At 47.5% G+C, this 17,196-nt stretch overlaps 1 protein-coding gene across 1 annotated transcript in view; it reads right to left on the reverse strand.

The window, feature by feature from the left end:
- The window catches only part of NUP153 (nucleoporin 153), a gene marked incomplete at its 3' end in the record, with an annotated part of 225,693 nt that overhangs the window by 165,549 nt on the left and 42,948 nt on the right, over positions 1–17,196 (reverse strand). Inside the window, exon 3 of the mRNA XM_082258966.1 lies at positions 16,394–16,618. Coding sequence (XP_082115092.1) covers positions 16,394–16,618 — 225 coding nt within the window. The remainder of the gene's footprint in view (positions 1–16,393; positions 16,619–17,196) is intronic.

Raw genomic sequence — 17,196 nt, forward strand, 5'->3', positions numbered from 1 at the left:
TCCATTGGAGAGTGCTCCCTTACATCAGTGTCCCCATCGGAGTGCCTCCTTACATCAGTGTCCCTTTATGTGTCCGGGTCAGAGTTCCCCTGTATGAGCCCCGGTTAAAGTGCCCCTGGTCAGAGTCCCCCCCCTTAATAATGCGGTCAGAGTCCCCTTTAATAATGTGGTCAGAGTCCCCTTTAATGTACCCCGATAAAAGCTGTGTTTCCATTCTCTAATCAGACAATATTCCCACCATTTCTCATATAAGAATGAATACAATGTAATCCAATCCGTCCCCATAGATAGAACAGAGAGCGAGGCCGAATCTGACTATAGATTCTCCCCTCCACTCTCTATCTACCGTCGGATAGTGCATCCGACAAACTGCGCATGTCAGTGTCGTCACCACCAGTACAGCTGATCGGAGCAGTCAGCTGGAGTGACCTCAGTCCGCCCGAAGTCTCTGCGCTCCAAGTCCCAACGGCTGTCCGTGGGGCACATGCGCAGTAGCGCAATCCCACGGACACAGGGACTGGACGCAGAGACACTTGTACTTTATTATAGTAGATTACCTATAATTTAATTTTCTCACTCAAGTGAACCTCATTAAATAGCCACTGCAGACACCGTAGAGGCGTCCAGTAGAGGGGACGTTGAAACACAGACTAATCACCTTTATATTGTTAGCTGCCAGGGTCTCCATAGCCAGGTCTGGGAAATCCCCCATGTTTCCCTTCAACTTACTAAGGTCCAAATTATCTTGGATAATGGTAAACGAATGCCTATCAGCAATACTGAATGATAAACTTCTCGTTGACCAGACTTGAGAACCCTGGATTAAATACCTGTCCCGATGCCCTATGAGACAGGTATGCCGTGGAATGTTTTTTTTTTTTTTTTTTTTTTTTAATCTGGGATAGGGTGCATTTTTCTTTTTGCTTGGTTTCCTCTCTCTCCATTTAATATCTCTATGTCTTCCTCCATATCTGCCCTTCTTAATGGGCACCCAGGCCCACTGGGGTGCTGGCGACTAACCGAGTTAAGACTGGTAGGTACTCAACTACAGATGTAGCGGTTCTTGAAATCTGGTGTAATTCTTTCCTTTTTACGTGTTATTCTACACCTACGGATTTCTGTGCAAGAGGAGAGTTCCTTAGCTCTAAAATTGTATTGTTACACAATTTACTTCCAATTTTCCTCAGAGGTGTGGGAGGTGACAGGAAGAGAAATTATGTATACAGCTGTGGCCAAAAGTTTTGAGAATGACATTCATTCTCAGAAAGTCTGTTGCCTCAGTTTTTATTATGGCAATTTGCATATACTCCAGAATGTTATGAAGTATGATCGGTCGAATTGCAATTATAGGAAGTCCCTCTTTGCCATGAAAATAAACTTAATCCGATAAAAAAAAAAATTTCACTGCATTTGTAAAGAAGTCTTCAGTTGATTCAGCTCCAGGATCAGGGCACCACCAGTGCAGAGCTTGCTCAGGAGTGGCAGCAGGCAGGTGTAAGTGTAGCTGCATGCACAGTGAGGCTGGTGTCAAGAAGGGCAACAAAGAAGCCACTTCTCTCCAGGCAAATCAAGGACAGACTGATATTCTCCAAAAAGGTAAAGGGATTGGACTGCTGAGGACTGGGGTAAAGTAATTTTCTCTGATGAATCCCCTTTCCAATTGTTGGGGCATCCAGAAAAAAACCTTGTCCAGAAAAGGCGAGTGCTACCTGCAGTCCTGTGTCTGTCATGCCAACAGTAAAGCATCTTGAGACCATTCATGTGTGGGGTTGCTTCTCCAAGGGAGTGGGCTCACTCAAAATTTTGCCTAAGAACACAGCCATTTTTCAGCATGATGCCATAAGGCAAAAATGAAAACCAAGTGGGGCGTGGAGAACAAAAGCTCAAAATATTGGGTCCATCGCAAGGAAACTCCCCAGACCGTAATCCCAGTGAACTTGTGGTCAATCCTCAAGAGGCAGATGAACACACCCACCCAATTGTCTCCTAAAATAAATCTGTGTGGCTTGCTTTTCAGAGGGGAGGAAGTATTTTTTAATTAGAGACTCATGGCAGCAGAGGGAGCATTAGTGCAATTGTCAAGCGGAGAAGTGGTGTTTAAGCTCACCCGTTTTCCAGCCTCTAGTGTGCATGTACTCCAATTTGTCACCTGTCCTGCACACCTCAACATACACACAAAGCGTGTGTGTGTATACGTGTCTGCGCACATCAGTGGGTGGAGTATAGACGGGCTGATGGAGCAGGCACAGTAGAAACTGGATAGATCATAAGGAGGCAGGGCAAAATCATTGGCCTCTTCAGCAAACTGCGCTGTTTGATAGGAAGAGAGACATGCATTTAAATGGCCACAAAAAAAAAAAAAAAATATCTGTTAGTCTTAAATGTAGTCAAGCGGGATGGACAATAAAATCCAGACTGATCTATAATCAGAAATGACGCTTTTCCATATGTCGCAAAGCATTAGCCATATAGTCCTAGGTAAGCTATAAAGGGTTAACCAGATAAACAAGCAGGCACAAATACCATTCATACCAAAAGCAAAAGACTGCAGATGTTAAGCTGTAAAGAGTTAATCATTTAACCATTTAGGTAAGCAGGCCTAAATGAAGAGTAGATAACACAGTCCTCCCCTAGCATCCAAGGAGAGGGCTAAGGGAGAGAGTCCACTGTAACAGTGGTGTATAAGAAACAAAACTGTAGCACAGATAAACGGCATGAAGTTTGCAAGGAGAGAGATTGTAAGGATCGGTAGCTCACTCTCACCCCCTTTAGAATATATGTAGCTACTTTATTGCTGCCTGTGCTCTCTGCTGAAGCCACAATCTGACTGGCCCTGGTGGCTCCATGTGCGCCTGGGATCACAACACAGGAGGAGAGGGCAGGAGGAAGAGAAGCTGACCAGCTGTGTCTCCTCTACCGTCTGTGCTTGATTAGGCAATATGCATTATCCACTGCCATTCTTGGCACTTTGCGTACAAATGAAAAAAATTTTGCTAAAATTTGTTATGTACTGGCCTTGTTTAAACAATACTTCCTTATATACTGTCCTTGTTTAAACATTACTTCCCAATTTGTCTTTTTTTATATATTTCACTGCACCCCAAAACAGTCATTTTGAATTGTCAGAATAGCATGTATAGATTGTTCGATACACTAAACGATCATATCTACCCACTTTTCTACAATCCTATTTTCCATCAGGACCAACCCAAATAATCGCCACTTTTCACGCATCTTGGGGAACCCGGATTTTCCCCCCGGGTTAGGGGAGGAGGCATTTGGTTCTCTCCTGAAACAGGGATACTTTCAGGACTCCCATTTCTTAGACACAAACTCTTGGCCATTGGCCTCTGCTTTGTCTGACCCAAATGGCAAGTATAAATTAACCTCCTGGCAGGCCATGCAACTTCGACACTTCCTTAAATCCCTGGGCCCAGCCACTCCTTTCTGCCGTCCACAAACGATATTTGAAGATTATTGCTCAAATAACAACCCCCTTCCCCGCACCTTATCTAAGATATATGCCCTCATATACCCACCACTGACTTTCCAGATGCCAGGTATATAATCAAATGGGGAAAAAACATTGGCTAGAACCTTCCCTTCCACACAGCAGCAAAACAGGATTCATCTCACCATCAAGTCACCCATATGCACCCGCATACAAGAAACCAACTATAAACTATTAACACACTGGTACTATCCCCCAAATTCTTTCCCGATGTCTCTGATCGCTGTTGGAGGTGTGGAGAGGAGCAGGGGACTATGCTCCATATTTTCTGGAGCTGTCCCAAGCTCAAACAGTACTGGTCAGGAGTGAGGCGGATTACACAGAGGTTTACCGGCTTCCCATTTGCAGAGGACCCTGCCTTTTTCCTACTACACTGCATGCAAATTCCTCGCATACAGAAATGTTTCTCATTTAAAAAGACAAAATTCTATGTCACTTACTTGATGCTGCCAAAGCCTGTATCAGCCTGTGTTGGAAGAGTACTACTACTCCTTCCACGGCTATGTGGCTTGGTAAGGTTAGAGGCATAGACACCCTGGAAGACTTAGTACTGACAACACGGAATAGGAGAGACTATACCAAAACCTGGTAGTCAGAATATATAAATATGTTCCATGACTAAGGCTGGCCATACACTATACAATTTTCTTATTCAATTTCCTTTAGATTTACCTTAAACTATGTAGTGCAAGGGCCTGCCTGATTGCATACAAATTAAAAGTGTTTAGGTTTGACCCTATATTACATGGTTTTGGTAAATCTAAGGAAAGTTGAACAAGAAAATTGTATAGTGTATGGCCAGCCTAAGGCAGAGCACTCCTGGGCGATCACTCTGGAGCTTAGGGCGCGGCCGCCCAGAACCTCATACTACGTATAGTATATAATTCATTATTTTCTCCTTTCTTGCTCTCCCTCTATCCACCCCCCTTGAGATTATCTCTACATCAAACATGACTGGCATTCTTTCAGGCACTATATCACATACCACATATATGTTATGGTTTTTTTACAGCCTAGAATTAGTATACACCAGAGGATATGGCTTTACGACAGTCTTTGTACCCACTGTTACTTATTTACCTTAATTTGATGATTGCTCTCACTTTGATGACATTATGTTTGTACTCCAATTAAATTACCTGTTTGGATGCTTTTGACTGTCAAACTTTTTGCCAAATAAAGAATTAAAAAAAAAGTAGGTATGACATATTAGGGAAGCCAGGTCATTTCCTCGTAGTCTGGGATGAGTGTACAAGGTTCTCCTGGGCCAGTTTGGAGCAATGAGAATCACCGGCTTCTTCTCTTGACCTAGTTGTGGCACAAAGTACCGTAAGTAGAATTCAAACTAGAGAGCAGAGGATTATCAGGGCATTTGATGAAAGGGCTAAAGATCCTTGGTTCTGGCACAAAAAGATGTAGCTGCTTCTTGTTGAATCTGAAGATCAGGCATTTCTGACATATCAAGAGGAAAATGTTGGGCTGAGAGGCCCATTCCCCTTGATCCATCCAGCCAGTGGGAGCCTAGGTAAACCGCTATACTGTCCACATCCCAGTAGTGGACAACTGGAGTGACCACTGAACAGGTAGTCTCCATCCACGAGATCAGGTTTATTTCCTTCAAAAGCCGTATGACTCGTCACCCCCTTTGCGGTTTATGTAGGCCAGAACAGTAGCACTGTAACTGCACCCGATTGGGTGACCTTGCAGAACAAGTAAGGGGGTACAGAGTTGCAGAGCCATTCAGATTACTTTGAGCTCCAGGACGTAGAGCTTGGCTTCCACTAATGACCATATTCCCTGGACTGAGGGAATGGAACACTACCCAACCCAAAATGACTGGCATCTGTTAAAATGTTCAGGTGATAAAGGAAAGAGACTAGCTTATTGTCAAGTCTGCGCTAGAGATCCACCAAACTAGGGAAATCATTGCTTGGCTAGACTGGAGCTTGGGTAGGTCAAGAGAATGAAAATGAGTGTTCCCGGTCAACAAAGTGTTGTGCTGGAGAGCTTTCAAATGAAACAGCCTTGAAGGTGGCTACCATAAGGCCTAAAACTCTCATGGACTATTTCACCAATGAATGTCTGACCTAAACATCCTGTGAACTTGATCCCTGGCCCCACCCTTACGTCACAGGCTTTGACTGACAAAAGCAGGAGACCCCAACCCCCGCACCTGTCCAAGGCCTGTTGATGGCCAGGCAGCAGGAGGCGACCATCACAGACAGCAATTGCTGCTCACCTCCTGCTGTGCGGCTGTGTCACTGAGCCGTGTCTTCTGGGTCTCCTTGGGCCCCCTTCAATGTAAACCTGTCAGCAGGGCAGGAGGTGCTGCAGAGCAGAAACTTTCATATTAACAAGCGGGTTATCACACACTTGTTAACATAAGTTTTGGCAGCGCCTGTGTTCCATCCAGATCTGCAGCTCCTCCTGGCCCCCGCTTTGCTGACAGGTTAACATCAGCAGGGGGGCGGGGACCCAGCAGAAGAGACAGGGGCTCAGTGACAGCCGCACAGGAGGTGAGCGGAAATCGTGATCTGTAATAGTCACCTTCCACCGTGCAGCCCAGCGGGGAGAGACCAGAGAGGGGACACATTGCTGAATCTGCCTCTACCCTGCCACAGGTGGGACTGTACAGGGAAGGCAGAGAAAAGAGGGGAGGGAAGCGTGAATTCAAGGGGCACTGTGACGGTAAGGGAGCACTGTGACAGAGGGGACTGCAGTGTAAATAAGACACTGCAAATGTGCAGTACCCGTTGCATCACCATGCCCCTTTACAGTGCAGCCCCCGTTACATTGATGTAAAAGGGGATTAAACTGTAAAGGGGCACTGTAATGTAAAAGGGAGGCTGTGATGTGAAAAGGCAACTGAGGACACTGTGGGACTGCTTTAAAGGTGTAACTGGGAAGTAAAAGGGGGACCATGGACACTGTAGAGTTAAAGCGGAGTTCCGGGCACAAAATCTGTATTTTTTTTTTGTGCCCCTCCGCTAGCTACACAACCTGAAAAGGAATTGGATAGTTATATATTTTTTTTTGTACACTCACCTTGTAATCGAAGATCGTAATTACTCACCTCAGGGTACTTCCTCCTCCAGCGCCGAGGCTCACCCCGTCACTTCCTGCCTCGCGATGATTCCTGGGAGCTGAACGTCATCGCTCCCAGGAATCAATGCGACGGCACCGGCCCCGCACGTCACTTCCGGGCGACGCCGCATTCCCCTGCTAAACAGCTTCTGGGCATGCCCAGAAGCTGTTTAGGAAGGCAGCGCCGCACCGGAAGTGACGAGAGGGGCTGGTGCGGCGCATTCTGGGAGAAGAAGACGCGGAAGAAGACACCGAAGAGGACCGCGCCGGCTTCAGCTGCCCACAAGAGAGATGGAAACGCTGTGGAAGAAATTTTCAAAGTATTTCTTCTTGCAGGTAAGTGCGAACCGGGACAGATCAGAGGCTAGCCATTGTGGAATGTGCTAGCCCTGACTGTCCCGGGGGTATGTTCATCAAAAAATGAGATCTGTGCCCGGAACTCCGCTTTAAGTTGCGGTGTGAAAAAAGGCTAAAGAGACTCCATGAATGTCCAGTCGCACGCCCAATCGATCGAAGTCTGATCGCCTGAATTTCCAGGAAGTTAATCCGCAGCCTGGGCTCCTCACGAATCAAGACATCTTGGATCACCTCCCCATCCAGACAGACTGGCATGCGTGGCGATTACAGTCCAATACAGGGGAAGAAAAGATTTTCCCAGACAAAGGGACGGGGAGCGACTCCCTCGAACCCCAACTCAATCGAATCAGACTGTCCAATGACAGTGGATCCTTGTTCAATTTGATCAGAATCTCCCTTTGCAAAGGTCTGGTGTGGAACTGCGCAAATGGACCCACCTCGAAGGTGGAGACCATCAGACCCAGCACTTGCATGCAAGTCCTGAGTGATGATCGATTGTTGGACAACAGGAGCCGAACAGCCTCCTGTAGCTTCAACTGTTTTGCTTGAGGAAGAAATACCCAGGCTAATGCGGAGTCCAGCGTCAGACTCAAGTAGCCCAGCTTTGTGGACGGAGACAGGGCTGATTTCTGAAAATTCAGTGCTCATCCAAACTCTTGCAGAGCTCGCACTGTAACTTCCAAGTCGGCTTCTAGAGCCGAGGAAGACTCTGCACGCAGAAGCAGATCGTCCAGGTAACCTAGTACCACGATCCTTTTCTGCCATAACAAGGCCAACACCGGGGCCAAAAACTTGGTGAACACTCAAGGAGCTGAGGCGAGACCAAGGGGTAAAGCCACAAATTAAAAGTGCTCCTCGCCCACGGCAAAACAAAGAAAATGCTGATGCCCGACATATATCGGCATATGAAGGCAAGCGTCCTTGAGATTGTAGAAGCCATCAGATCTCCTTGATGATGAAGGAAAGCTACTACTGTGCGGATAGATTCCATCAGAAATTTCTAAACCCGCACACAACGGTTCAGAGCCTTGAGATCCAAGATCGGACGAACCTTGCCTTCCTTCCTGGGAACTGTAAACAGATTTGAATAAAAACCTTGGAAACATTCTGACTGTGGAACAGACACAATAACTCCTTGTACTAACAGGTCCTGCACTGCTCCATGAAGGCCCTGTAGCCGCTCTGGAGACAGGTGTAAGATGGAAGGAAAGAACCCTGCCGGAGGCAAGGACTGAAACTCGATCTTGTAACCAAACCAGTTTGTGGATCCATTTGTCCTGAATGAGCAAGATCCACGGATCCGGAAAGAAGCAAAGACGTCCCCCCACCCCATGCTTGCCTGGGGAACCAGAAGCTCCCACTTTGGACTTACCATTCCAGGGTCTCTTGGAGCCTCCGCAAAGTTACGGCTGGATCTTGAGCCCTTTTTCTGCGAGCCAGACAAATGGGCCGTTTGTGAGCCGAAAAGAAGGGACCCCGCTTACGGCGATGTTCCTTTCCCATAGCAGCCTGCGGAAGCAAAGTACTCTTGCCTCCCGTAAGGCCCTTAATGATCTCTTCCATAGAGGCTCTGAACAAAGGGTAACTTACAAAGGGAAGATCAGTCAATACCTTCTTAGAAGCCTGGTCAGCTGACAAGTACTTCAACCAGATCATGCGGCAAAGGATCACAGCCATCACAGAAACCCTGCCAGCCAGGGGGGCCGCATCCAGGGATGCATCACAAATATACCCTTGGATCAACTGATTCGCCAGCTCAGAAGGATGTTTACTTCCCTCCAGATCCTGGCGCAAAACCTTAGCCCATTCCATTAGGGTCTGGGATACCAAGGTGATAGCAAACACCGGTCTTAAAACTGAACCAGCCACAGTGAAAAGATACCGGACCAGAGCCTCAGCTCTCTTGTCCACTGGGTCCTTAAAAGAGGCAAAATCCTCCACCAGCTAAGTGTGGTCTTATTCAGCCTGGAAACCTGAGAGTCCGACGTTGGAACCGTCAGTTTCTTCAGAAGAGACTCCTCAAAAGGGATAGCTTCATGCAAAACGCTTAGGTATTCCGGGGAACCCCACTGACTAGTGACAATCTCGTCAAAAAAGGCATGAAAGGGAAATTCACCTTGGAAGATTTGCAGGTGCCAAATTGCACCAGCGTCACCGACACAGCAGCAGCTGAGTCCTCCAACATTAAAGTTTCCCGCACGGATACAATCAGGGCCTCCATCAACGCTTTTTCAAGCACTGCTACAGAGGACGACTCCTCATCTTCATCTTGGACGCAGACCCAGTGGGCTGACTCATCCGCGGCGGCCAAATCCACCCCAGAGTCTGAGGAAGCAGAGGATACAGGTGAAGGCAGGGGGCGCTTCTTGCCAGGTATCCTTTGCAGGGCCATATCTACTTTGGCTACTAGTGATTGCAGGGCTGCCGTCATGGCTGCCAGTGCAGACTGAGACCCAGAGGGTCCCGCAGCTTCCAGGAAAAAAGTACAAACCCGAGGAGGGGACCCCCCCCCCCCCGCAGCACCCAGGTACGAACACCCCTAACAGGGACCGACAGCGGCATCACCCACCGCTCCTCTATCCCAGCACTATGTAGCTCCCATGCCTGCCCCCAAACAGGAGCGGGGGGCAAGGGACAGGTAAGGGTGTTGCAATTTAAGGGGGAACCAGTGAGGAGGGGGAAGCACACAGGGGAGCCCATCATCCCCGGGCGGGACCGCAACCACCCCATCAATTCCAAAGGAAAAGAGGGGGGGGGGGGGGGGGGGGACACTGCTCACCATACCACAGTCACCAGACGTGCACCACTCCCAGCAGTCCATCTTGGAATGGGGGTGCTGCAGCCTGAGGTACACTGCGACTCTGGTCGTTACTGCTGTCATGACCAGGGCTATGTGATCTTGCAACGCGTTTCACTCGCCGGTCAGCCCCCTTCCAGTGGGGCTATGTCACGACCAACTTAGCATGGAGCTAGTAGTTGGGTCACGCTCGCAGGCCAGACTGGGAAGACAGTAAGAATGTAGAATATCCAGTGCGTCGCCCAGCCCAGCTGTTGATTATTTTTGTTCCTGTGTGAACTACAAAGAAAAAGTAAAAAATTCCATTTAAATAGGCCAAGACCGCAGAACCCCTACGACAGCAGATCTTGTACCACCTCTCGTAGATCCCTTAACCGTTCTGGAGACAGGCGTAGATTGGACGGGAAGAACCTGTCTGATAGTCGAGAACGGCATTTGATCTTGTAACCCGATTGGATCAGTTCATTGACCCATTTGCCCTGAGTCAAGGAAGTCCATGGTTTCGGAAAGAAGCAAAGGCGTTCCCCCACCCACCCCAGATTTGGGTGAGGGAGTCCCTTCATGCAGACGGGGATTTGTCTGCAGGTCTAGATAGGCCTGTTTCTCGCCTTACCCGACCATGTCTGCTTGAACACCCAGGCAGAGAGCACTGAAGACCCCAAGCAGAGAAAGAGAGACCCCCCCCCACTCGACACCAAAGATGCACCGGGAGGTCCAGAATGTCTGCAAAGCACGCAACAGCAGTGATCTCGATCCAGAAAGATCTGAAAATCAGCACCAGGGTATAGTGAGGGGCTGAAGACGTTGTTCAAACGAAACGTACGTAGAGCAGGATCTTCTACCCAATTGCGTCACTTCCGCTAGAGCAGGAGTTCCCAAACTGTGGGTCGCGAGCTTAGTGTGAGTGGGTCGCGCTGAGCGGACCTGCTCAAACTATAGGAAGCCAGAGCCGCTGCCTTTCCATAAAAAAAAAAAAAAACGGCTGCGGCCGGCCTATGTCCACAGCGCATGCGCCAACGCCACCGCTCGGGGAGGATGTACATGTTCGGGGAGGTGACGCATACGTAGTGACACAGCCGGGCGGCACCATTTTTAAATTGAAGGCACCTCAGGGATGGGCAAGACAGACCCCCTCCTGCACCATGCTCACAGCCCATCTCCTACACCTTGCCCACAGCCCTGCATCTCATGCACCATGCCCACAGCCCATCTCCTGCACAATGCCCATAGCCCTGCATTTCTTGCACCATGCCTGTAGCCCTGCATCTCCTGCACAATACCCACAGCTCTGCATCTCCTACACCATGCCCACAGTCCTGCATCTCCTGCACCATGCCCCCAGCCCCTGCACCATACCCACAGTCCTGCATCTCATGCACCATTTCCGCAGCCCTGCATCTCCTGCACCATGCCCACAGCCCTGCATCTTCGGCACCATGCCCACAGCCCTGCATCTCCGGCACCATGCCCACAGCCCTGCATCTCCGGCACCATGCCCACAGCCCTGCATCTCCGGCACCATGCCCACAGCCCTGCATCTCCGGCACCATGCCCACAGCCCTGCATCTCCGGCACCATGCCCACAGCCCTGCATCTCCGGCACCATGTCTGCAGCCCTTGCATCACGTGTGGTGCCTGGTGGACGAAAGAGCGGACACAGCACTTCTTTGTGTCAGAATCTACACTCAGTGAGTAACCATTTCTATGCAATGTTTTGCAAATTGTATGCCTTTTTTTGTGCCATGTGCCAATTCTATGCCCCTAAAGATAATTTCCATGTTGTGCCACTCTATGCCCCTAACACTTGTTGCCATGTTGTGCCAATTGTATGCCCTAACATCCCCCTCCCTTTAAAATATGCATTATTATTATTATTTGCATTTATATAGCGCCAAATTCTGTAGCGCTTAACAATATTCTGTTACAAGCAAGTGGGTCCCGACAAATAACTATTCAGAAGTGGTTCTCGGCCCAAAAAAGTTTGGGAAGCCCTGCGCTAGAGGATATTGAGGGCCGTGGAACGCACGGACCCGGATGTCTGCTGAAACCACATCTTTTACTGCCTGAGTGGATATTTTTCTTGTAATAAAATTATTTTAACATACTACACTATGGGCGTATCGCTATATTTTCTCCATATGTGAGCGATGGCAACATAGGAAGTTGGCAGGAAAGCTGGGAAGTCAGGGATACACCCTTACTGCAATAAAGGCTACATACCCCTGCAGGGATAAGGATCTGTGGTGAGTGCATTACCATAGGGGATAAGCATCTGCACAAGCCTTGATGCACTAAGGAGGAAGTAAGCACTGTCATCATAAGTTTGGATATATTTCACAGCGCAGTATCACGGGGAAGGCTCCCCATTGATTCTGAACACTCAAGGATTAACCACTTGCCTACTCTGCACTTAAACACCCTTCCCATCCAGGCCAATTTTCAGCTTTCAGCGCTGTCACACTTTGACTGACAATTGCGCGGTCATGCTACACTATACCCATATGAAATTTTTATAATTTTTTTCACACAAATAGAGCTTTCTTTTGGTGGTATTTAATCATCTCTGGGTTTTTTATTTTTTACAAAAAAAAAATAAAAAAATAAAGACAGAAAATTTTGAAAAAAAAAAAAAGTTTCTTATTTTCTGCGAGTAAATTTTGAAAATAAATTTTTCTCCTTCACTGATGTGCGCTGATGAGGCGGCACTGATGAGGTGGCACTTATGGGCACTGATGAGGTGGCACTTATGGGCACTGATGAGGAGGTACTAATATGCCGCACTGATGAGCACTGATAGGCGGCACTGAAGGACACTGACGGGTGGCACTGATGAGCACTACCATCAGTGCCCATAGTGCTGCCAGTCAGTGCTCATCAGTGCCTAGATGAGCAGGCACTGATGGGCACTGACTAGCAGCACTATGGGCACTGATTGTGGGCATTGATGGGGGCACTGATGGCGGGCACTGTGTGTGTTTTTTTACCTTTAGTAATCAGGGCACTGGTGATCAGTGCCCTGATTACATCGCTGTGTGTCCCCGGCGGCTGACGGCTCCCCCTCCTTCCTCACACTGCAGGCTCTGTGTGAGGAAGGAGCGCCGGCGATGAGAGATGATCTCATATGTTTACATATGAGATCATCTCTCACTGGACGGCTTGATCACGTGGTGAATGGCCGCTGTGATTGGCCATTCACCACGATCTGTGATCGGCCGTGTCCAAGGCGACACAGATTCTCCCCGATGCACGCTCGCGGGAGCGCGCGGGGGGGGGGGGGGCGTGTCACTGGGAGGCCGTTTAAAAACGGCCTCCCGAAAATTCAAGTCCGCGCTGCAGCCGTATATAGGCTGTAGCGTGGATGGGAGCAGGTTAAAGAAACAAGCACTTTTTCAGCTATTTGGAAATGGCTGCAATTTACACAGGATTACCATTGTATAGACTGTGGACTGTTAAAGCACAAATATGAACCAGCACTATTTATTTGATTGGTGTCACTTCCAGTGCATCGTATTGGTTTTTATTAATTTTCATATATATATGCACGTTTAATTATGCCCGTGGGATAATTGATCATAGAGGTATTCCATTTAATAGCACATTGGCACTTTACAAAATCACCTATTTCACATTTGCATCTTGCATATTTTGTGCACGCCACTCCCTCTAGTGGCTAAGGAAGGGCATCACTTTTTCAGTACTTGGTGTATTTTTTATCCAGCACCATGGCACTTTCTTACCATTGATGAATATTTATTTATTAGTATTTATTGTTATTGCATTTATTCCTGACTTTGGTTTAAATATTGGATTGAACACACACACACACACACACACACACAAACAGAAAGCGCCAACCTCACACCCCCTTTTTTATTCATTTCAATATTTCCATTTGGAAATAGAGGTGGCAGCACACTCCAACGCATTCCTACACAATTTCCAGAGCGCGGGATAGTCCCAGACTTTTTCTGCCAGGTCGTAATGCGACTAGAAAATGCGTCCTGGCGCCTGGGCTTGTGTCACTAACAGGTGCCTCAGCTGCCATTACATGGCTGGCTGCAGATCTGGTCCTGGAAGGTGGTGGTGGTGCGAAACTTGTAGGCCATCTGAACACAAGCATTGCTCGCCATCATGGCAGCGGGTATGGAGCGTTAAAGAGACCGGTGCAGTGGACACTGACACTGTTATCCCTGCTGCCGCCCTCCTCTGAGGTATTGCTTGAGCGGGCGTGGCTAAAGGAGGCGGCGGCCTGGCTTAGGGATGTGGCACCAGAGCGTTCTTGCTCCAGTTGTGTAGTATGGCCGAGGTCAGCCACATAAAGGTGGAAGGAAAGGCAGGAGAGCAGGCGCTGGGAGCAGAGCTGCTGTCCTTGCCACCAAATCTAAAATCTAAGCCAAGGAGGTTGAGAGCTCATTGCTACAACTGTCATCCCTCTAGAAATGTGTGTTCTGTGTCTGCTGCAGAGAGAAGCACCTGAGTTCCAATGTCTGAGGAGGATTAGGAGATTATGATGCTGGGAATAAGTCAATGAAGGAAGGGGGAGAGAAGGAGCTCATCTCCCAGGTAAGATCTGATGGGGCGGGGGGGGGGGGGGGGGAGCCACTACCTTATTCATACCATCTTGGGGGAGAGGAGATGACTGGCAGGAGCTGGCACCTTTTCTGCCTAAAGTTCTGTGGCAAGGGGGGCAGCTACACCTGCGCGTTCCCCTGGCCATGCCTGCACACATGAGATCCCCTCTCTGTTCCTTCTCTCTGCCATGGCATGCCTTGTATTATGGGGGTTCAGGGCTGGGTGTGCTACAGTGGGATTATACTGGACGACGACCCAGAGGAGCTAATAAAATTGTATGATGACTGATGAGCGTTTCCAAGGGGAGAGCCCAGCACGCGCCTCACTGCAGGGGGTACACATGCCGTGGATCCAAGACAGCACCTGAGTGTTATACACTGCACATGGAAACTGGGGCACCAGTCATATACACAGTGTATAACCAATAATAAAAGATTGTGGGCAACCAGAGGCTTAAGCCTAGGACACAACAGAAGGGAGGAGACACACACTTCAGGAGGAACACATAAAACCCCATAGTTGAGACGTGTTTTTAACACACACACACACACACACACACACACACACACACACACACACCTCCTCCCCCAACCACAGGTATAGCACCATGGGTCACAATAGCCAATACCCTGCGTCATGCTCAAGGGGATCATGCGGCCTCCGTCACATTCTGGCTCACATAGACAGCATACAGGAGGGGCAGTTTATACAGGAACCAATCTGTCTCCCTTTTCCTCCTGCAACCGAGTACTTGTAAAAAGTTAACAAATGTCAGGGTTCACACTAGTGTCAGCAACTCTTTTTGTGATTAAACAGTGGGCAAGATAACAGAGAAAATGATGATCCTGTTTAAAATCTTCATTAAGCTGTTCAAAATTAAAAAAATTGAGATTCTGAATTATTTCATTCCCTGCACTAGTATATGCCAAGTATTTTCAAAAGCTTAGTATATAGCACTAGTATATGCCAAGTATTTTCAAAAGAATAAATCCTTCACCAGCTGATATCTACTAGGGAACTTAACCCCCGGAGGATTTGGCTGCTAAAAGACCAGGGGGTATTTTGCGATTCGGCACTGCGTGACTTTAACGGACAATTGCGCGGTCGTGCGACGCTGTACCTAAACGAATTTGGCGTCCTTTTTTTCCCACAAACAGAGCTTTCTTTTGGTGGTATTTGATCACCTGTGCGATTTTTTGATCATGCGCTATAAACCAAAAAAGAGCGTCAATTTTGCAAAAATAACAATATTTTTCACATTTTTTTTATATGAAATTCCCCCCCCCCAAAAAAATGTAAAAATCAAAATTTTTTAACATTTTCGGCCAATTTGTTTTATGCTACCTATGTTTGGTAAAAAAAAAAAAAAAAATTGCAAAAAGCGTATTTTGATTGGTTTGCGCAAAAGTTATTGCGTTTACTAACAAAGGGAAAGATTTTTGTCATTTTTCTTGGTTTTTTTTTTAACGCATAATGGCGGTGATCTGCGATTTTTTTTGCGGGACTGCGACATTGGGGCGGACAGATCGGACCCTTGACTGACATTTTTGACACTTTTGGGGTTACCAGTGACATTTCTACAGTAATCAGTGCTATACATATGCACTGTTACTGTAAAAATACACTGGTAGTGAAGGGGTTAACTTTATTTGGGAGGGAGGGGCTGTGTGTGTCCCTAGGGGCGTGCTTTCTACTGTGACTGGCTGTGGCTTGAGCTGTAAGGACACTGATCAACGGATCTACATAGTAGATCCGTGTGATCAGTGTCTTTACACCGAGTAGAATGACAGGCAGCTTGTTTACACAAGCTGCCTGACTTTCTCCTTCTCCCCCGCCGATCGCAGAGTGGCCGGCGGACATCGGGTCTGCCGGTCACACGCGTGGGGGGGTGCGGGAGCGCGCCGCCGGCGGCGCACGCTCGCTCCCCAGACCCTCCCAGGCTAGTGACGTACCGATACGTCACTCTGCCTGTGAGGAGCTGACCGCCGCAGTATATAGTCGTGCGGCGGTCGGCAAGCGGTTAATGATAATGCTAGTTCGACATTTCTGAAATGGTTAGTGCAACAACCTACCTTTATCAGATGCCCGAGAAGAAAAACCACTGGTTGTGGAAATGTTGTCGTCATCATGTAAAGAGGCAGAGTCCTTAACTTCTTTAACTAGTGAAAAGCCAGAAGTAGAAGGCTGGCAATTAAGTGCTGGAGAATCCAAAATATTAATGTTTAGATTGGCCCGATGTAATGAAGGTCTTGTTAGTACATCTGGAATATTTAACATCAATGGATTTGTGGCTGGCTCTAGAAAAGTGGAAAAAAATAAAAAATCATGATTAAACTCCTTTTCTATATACTGTAGCACTTTCCTCCTCCTCCTCCCCCCCCCCCTTCCCCCCATTATCCCATTTTATGCTAAGAATCTTCTTCTATACTATGAAATGCATCAAATAAAAGAAAATAATTTTGATTGATTGAAACTGGTTAAAAAACAATAAAAAAACTACAATAAAAGCAATTAATATAAAATAACACAAACAAAACCACTCAATGGGCTAATGTGATCCTCTGCGCTGACAGGATGTTAAAATAAATATAAATAGTGATGCTACTTCAAACAAAAAATCATATACAAGTAAAATTCATCACAGAAAATCATCAAAATTTCTATAGAACTTCAGTAGCGCAAGGATGGTATAACCCTCCTATCATAAAAGTGCATAAAGTGCTATAATAGCAGATAAATAGCAAAAAACTGACCACCAGAGCTTGCAGTGTGTATATTCATGTCCTGCATTCACTCCTGATGAATGCAATTTAAGCATGAAACGCGTCGGGCGTGGCTATACGGCGTCCACTAGGAAGTGTATGTTGACGGGGAA

The sequence above is a fragment of the Pelophylax lessonae genome (genome assembly GCF_965119305.1).
Source record: "Pelophylax lessonae genome assembly, chromosome: 5".
Taxonomy (NCBI): domain Eukaryota; kingdom Metazoa; phylum Chordata; class Amphibia; order Anura; family Ranidae; genus Pelophylax; species Pelophylax lessonae.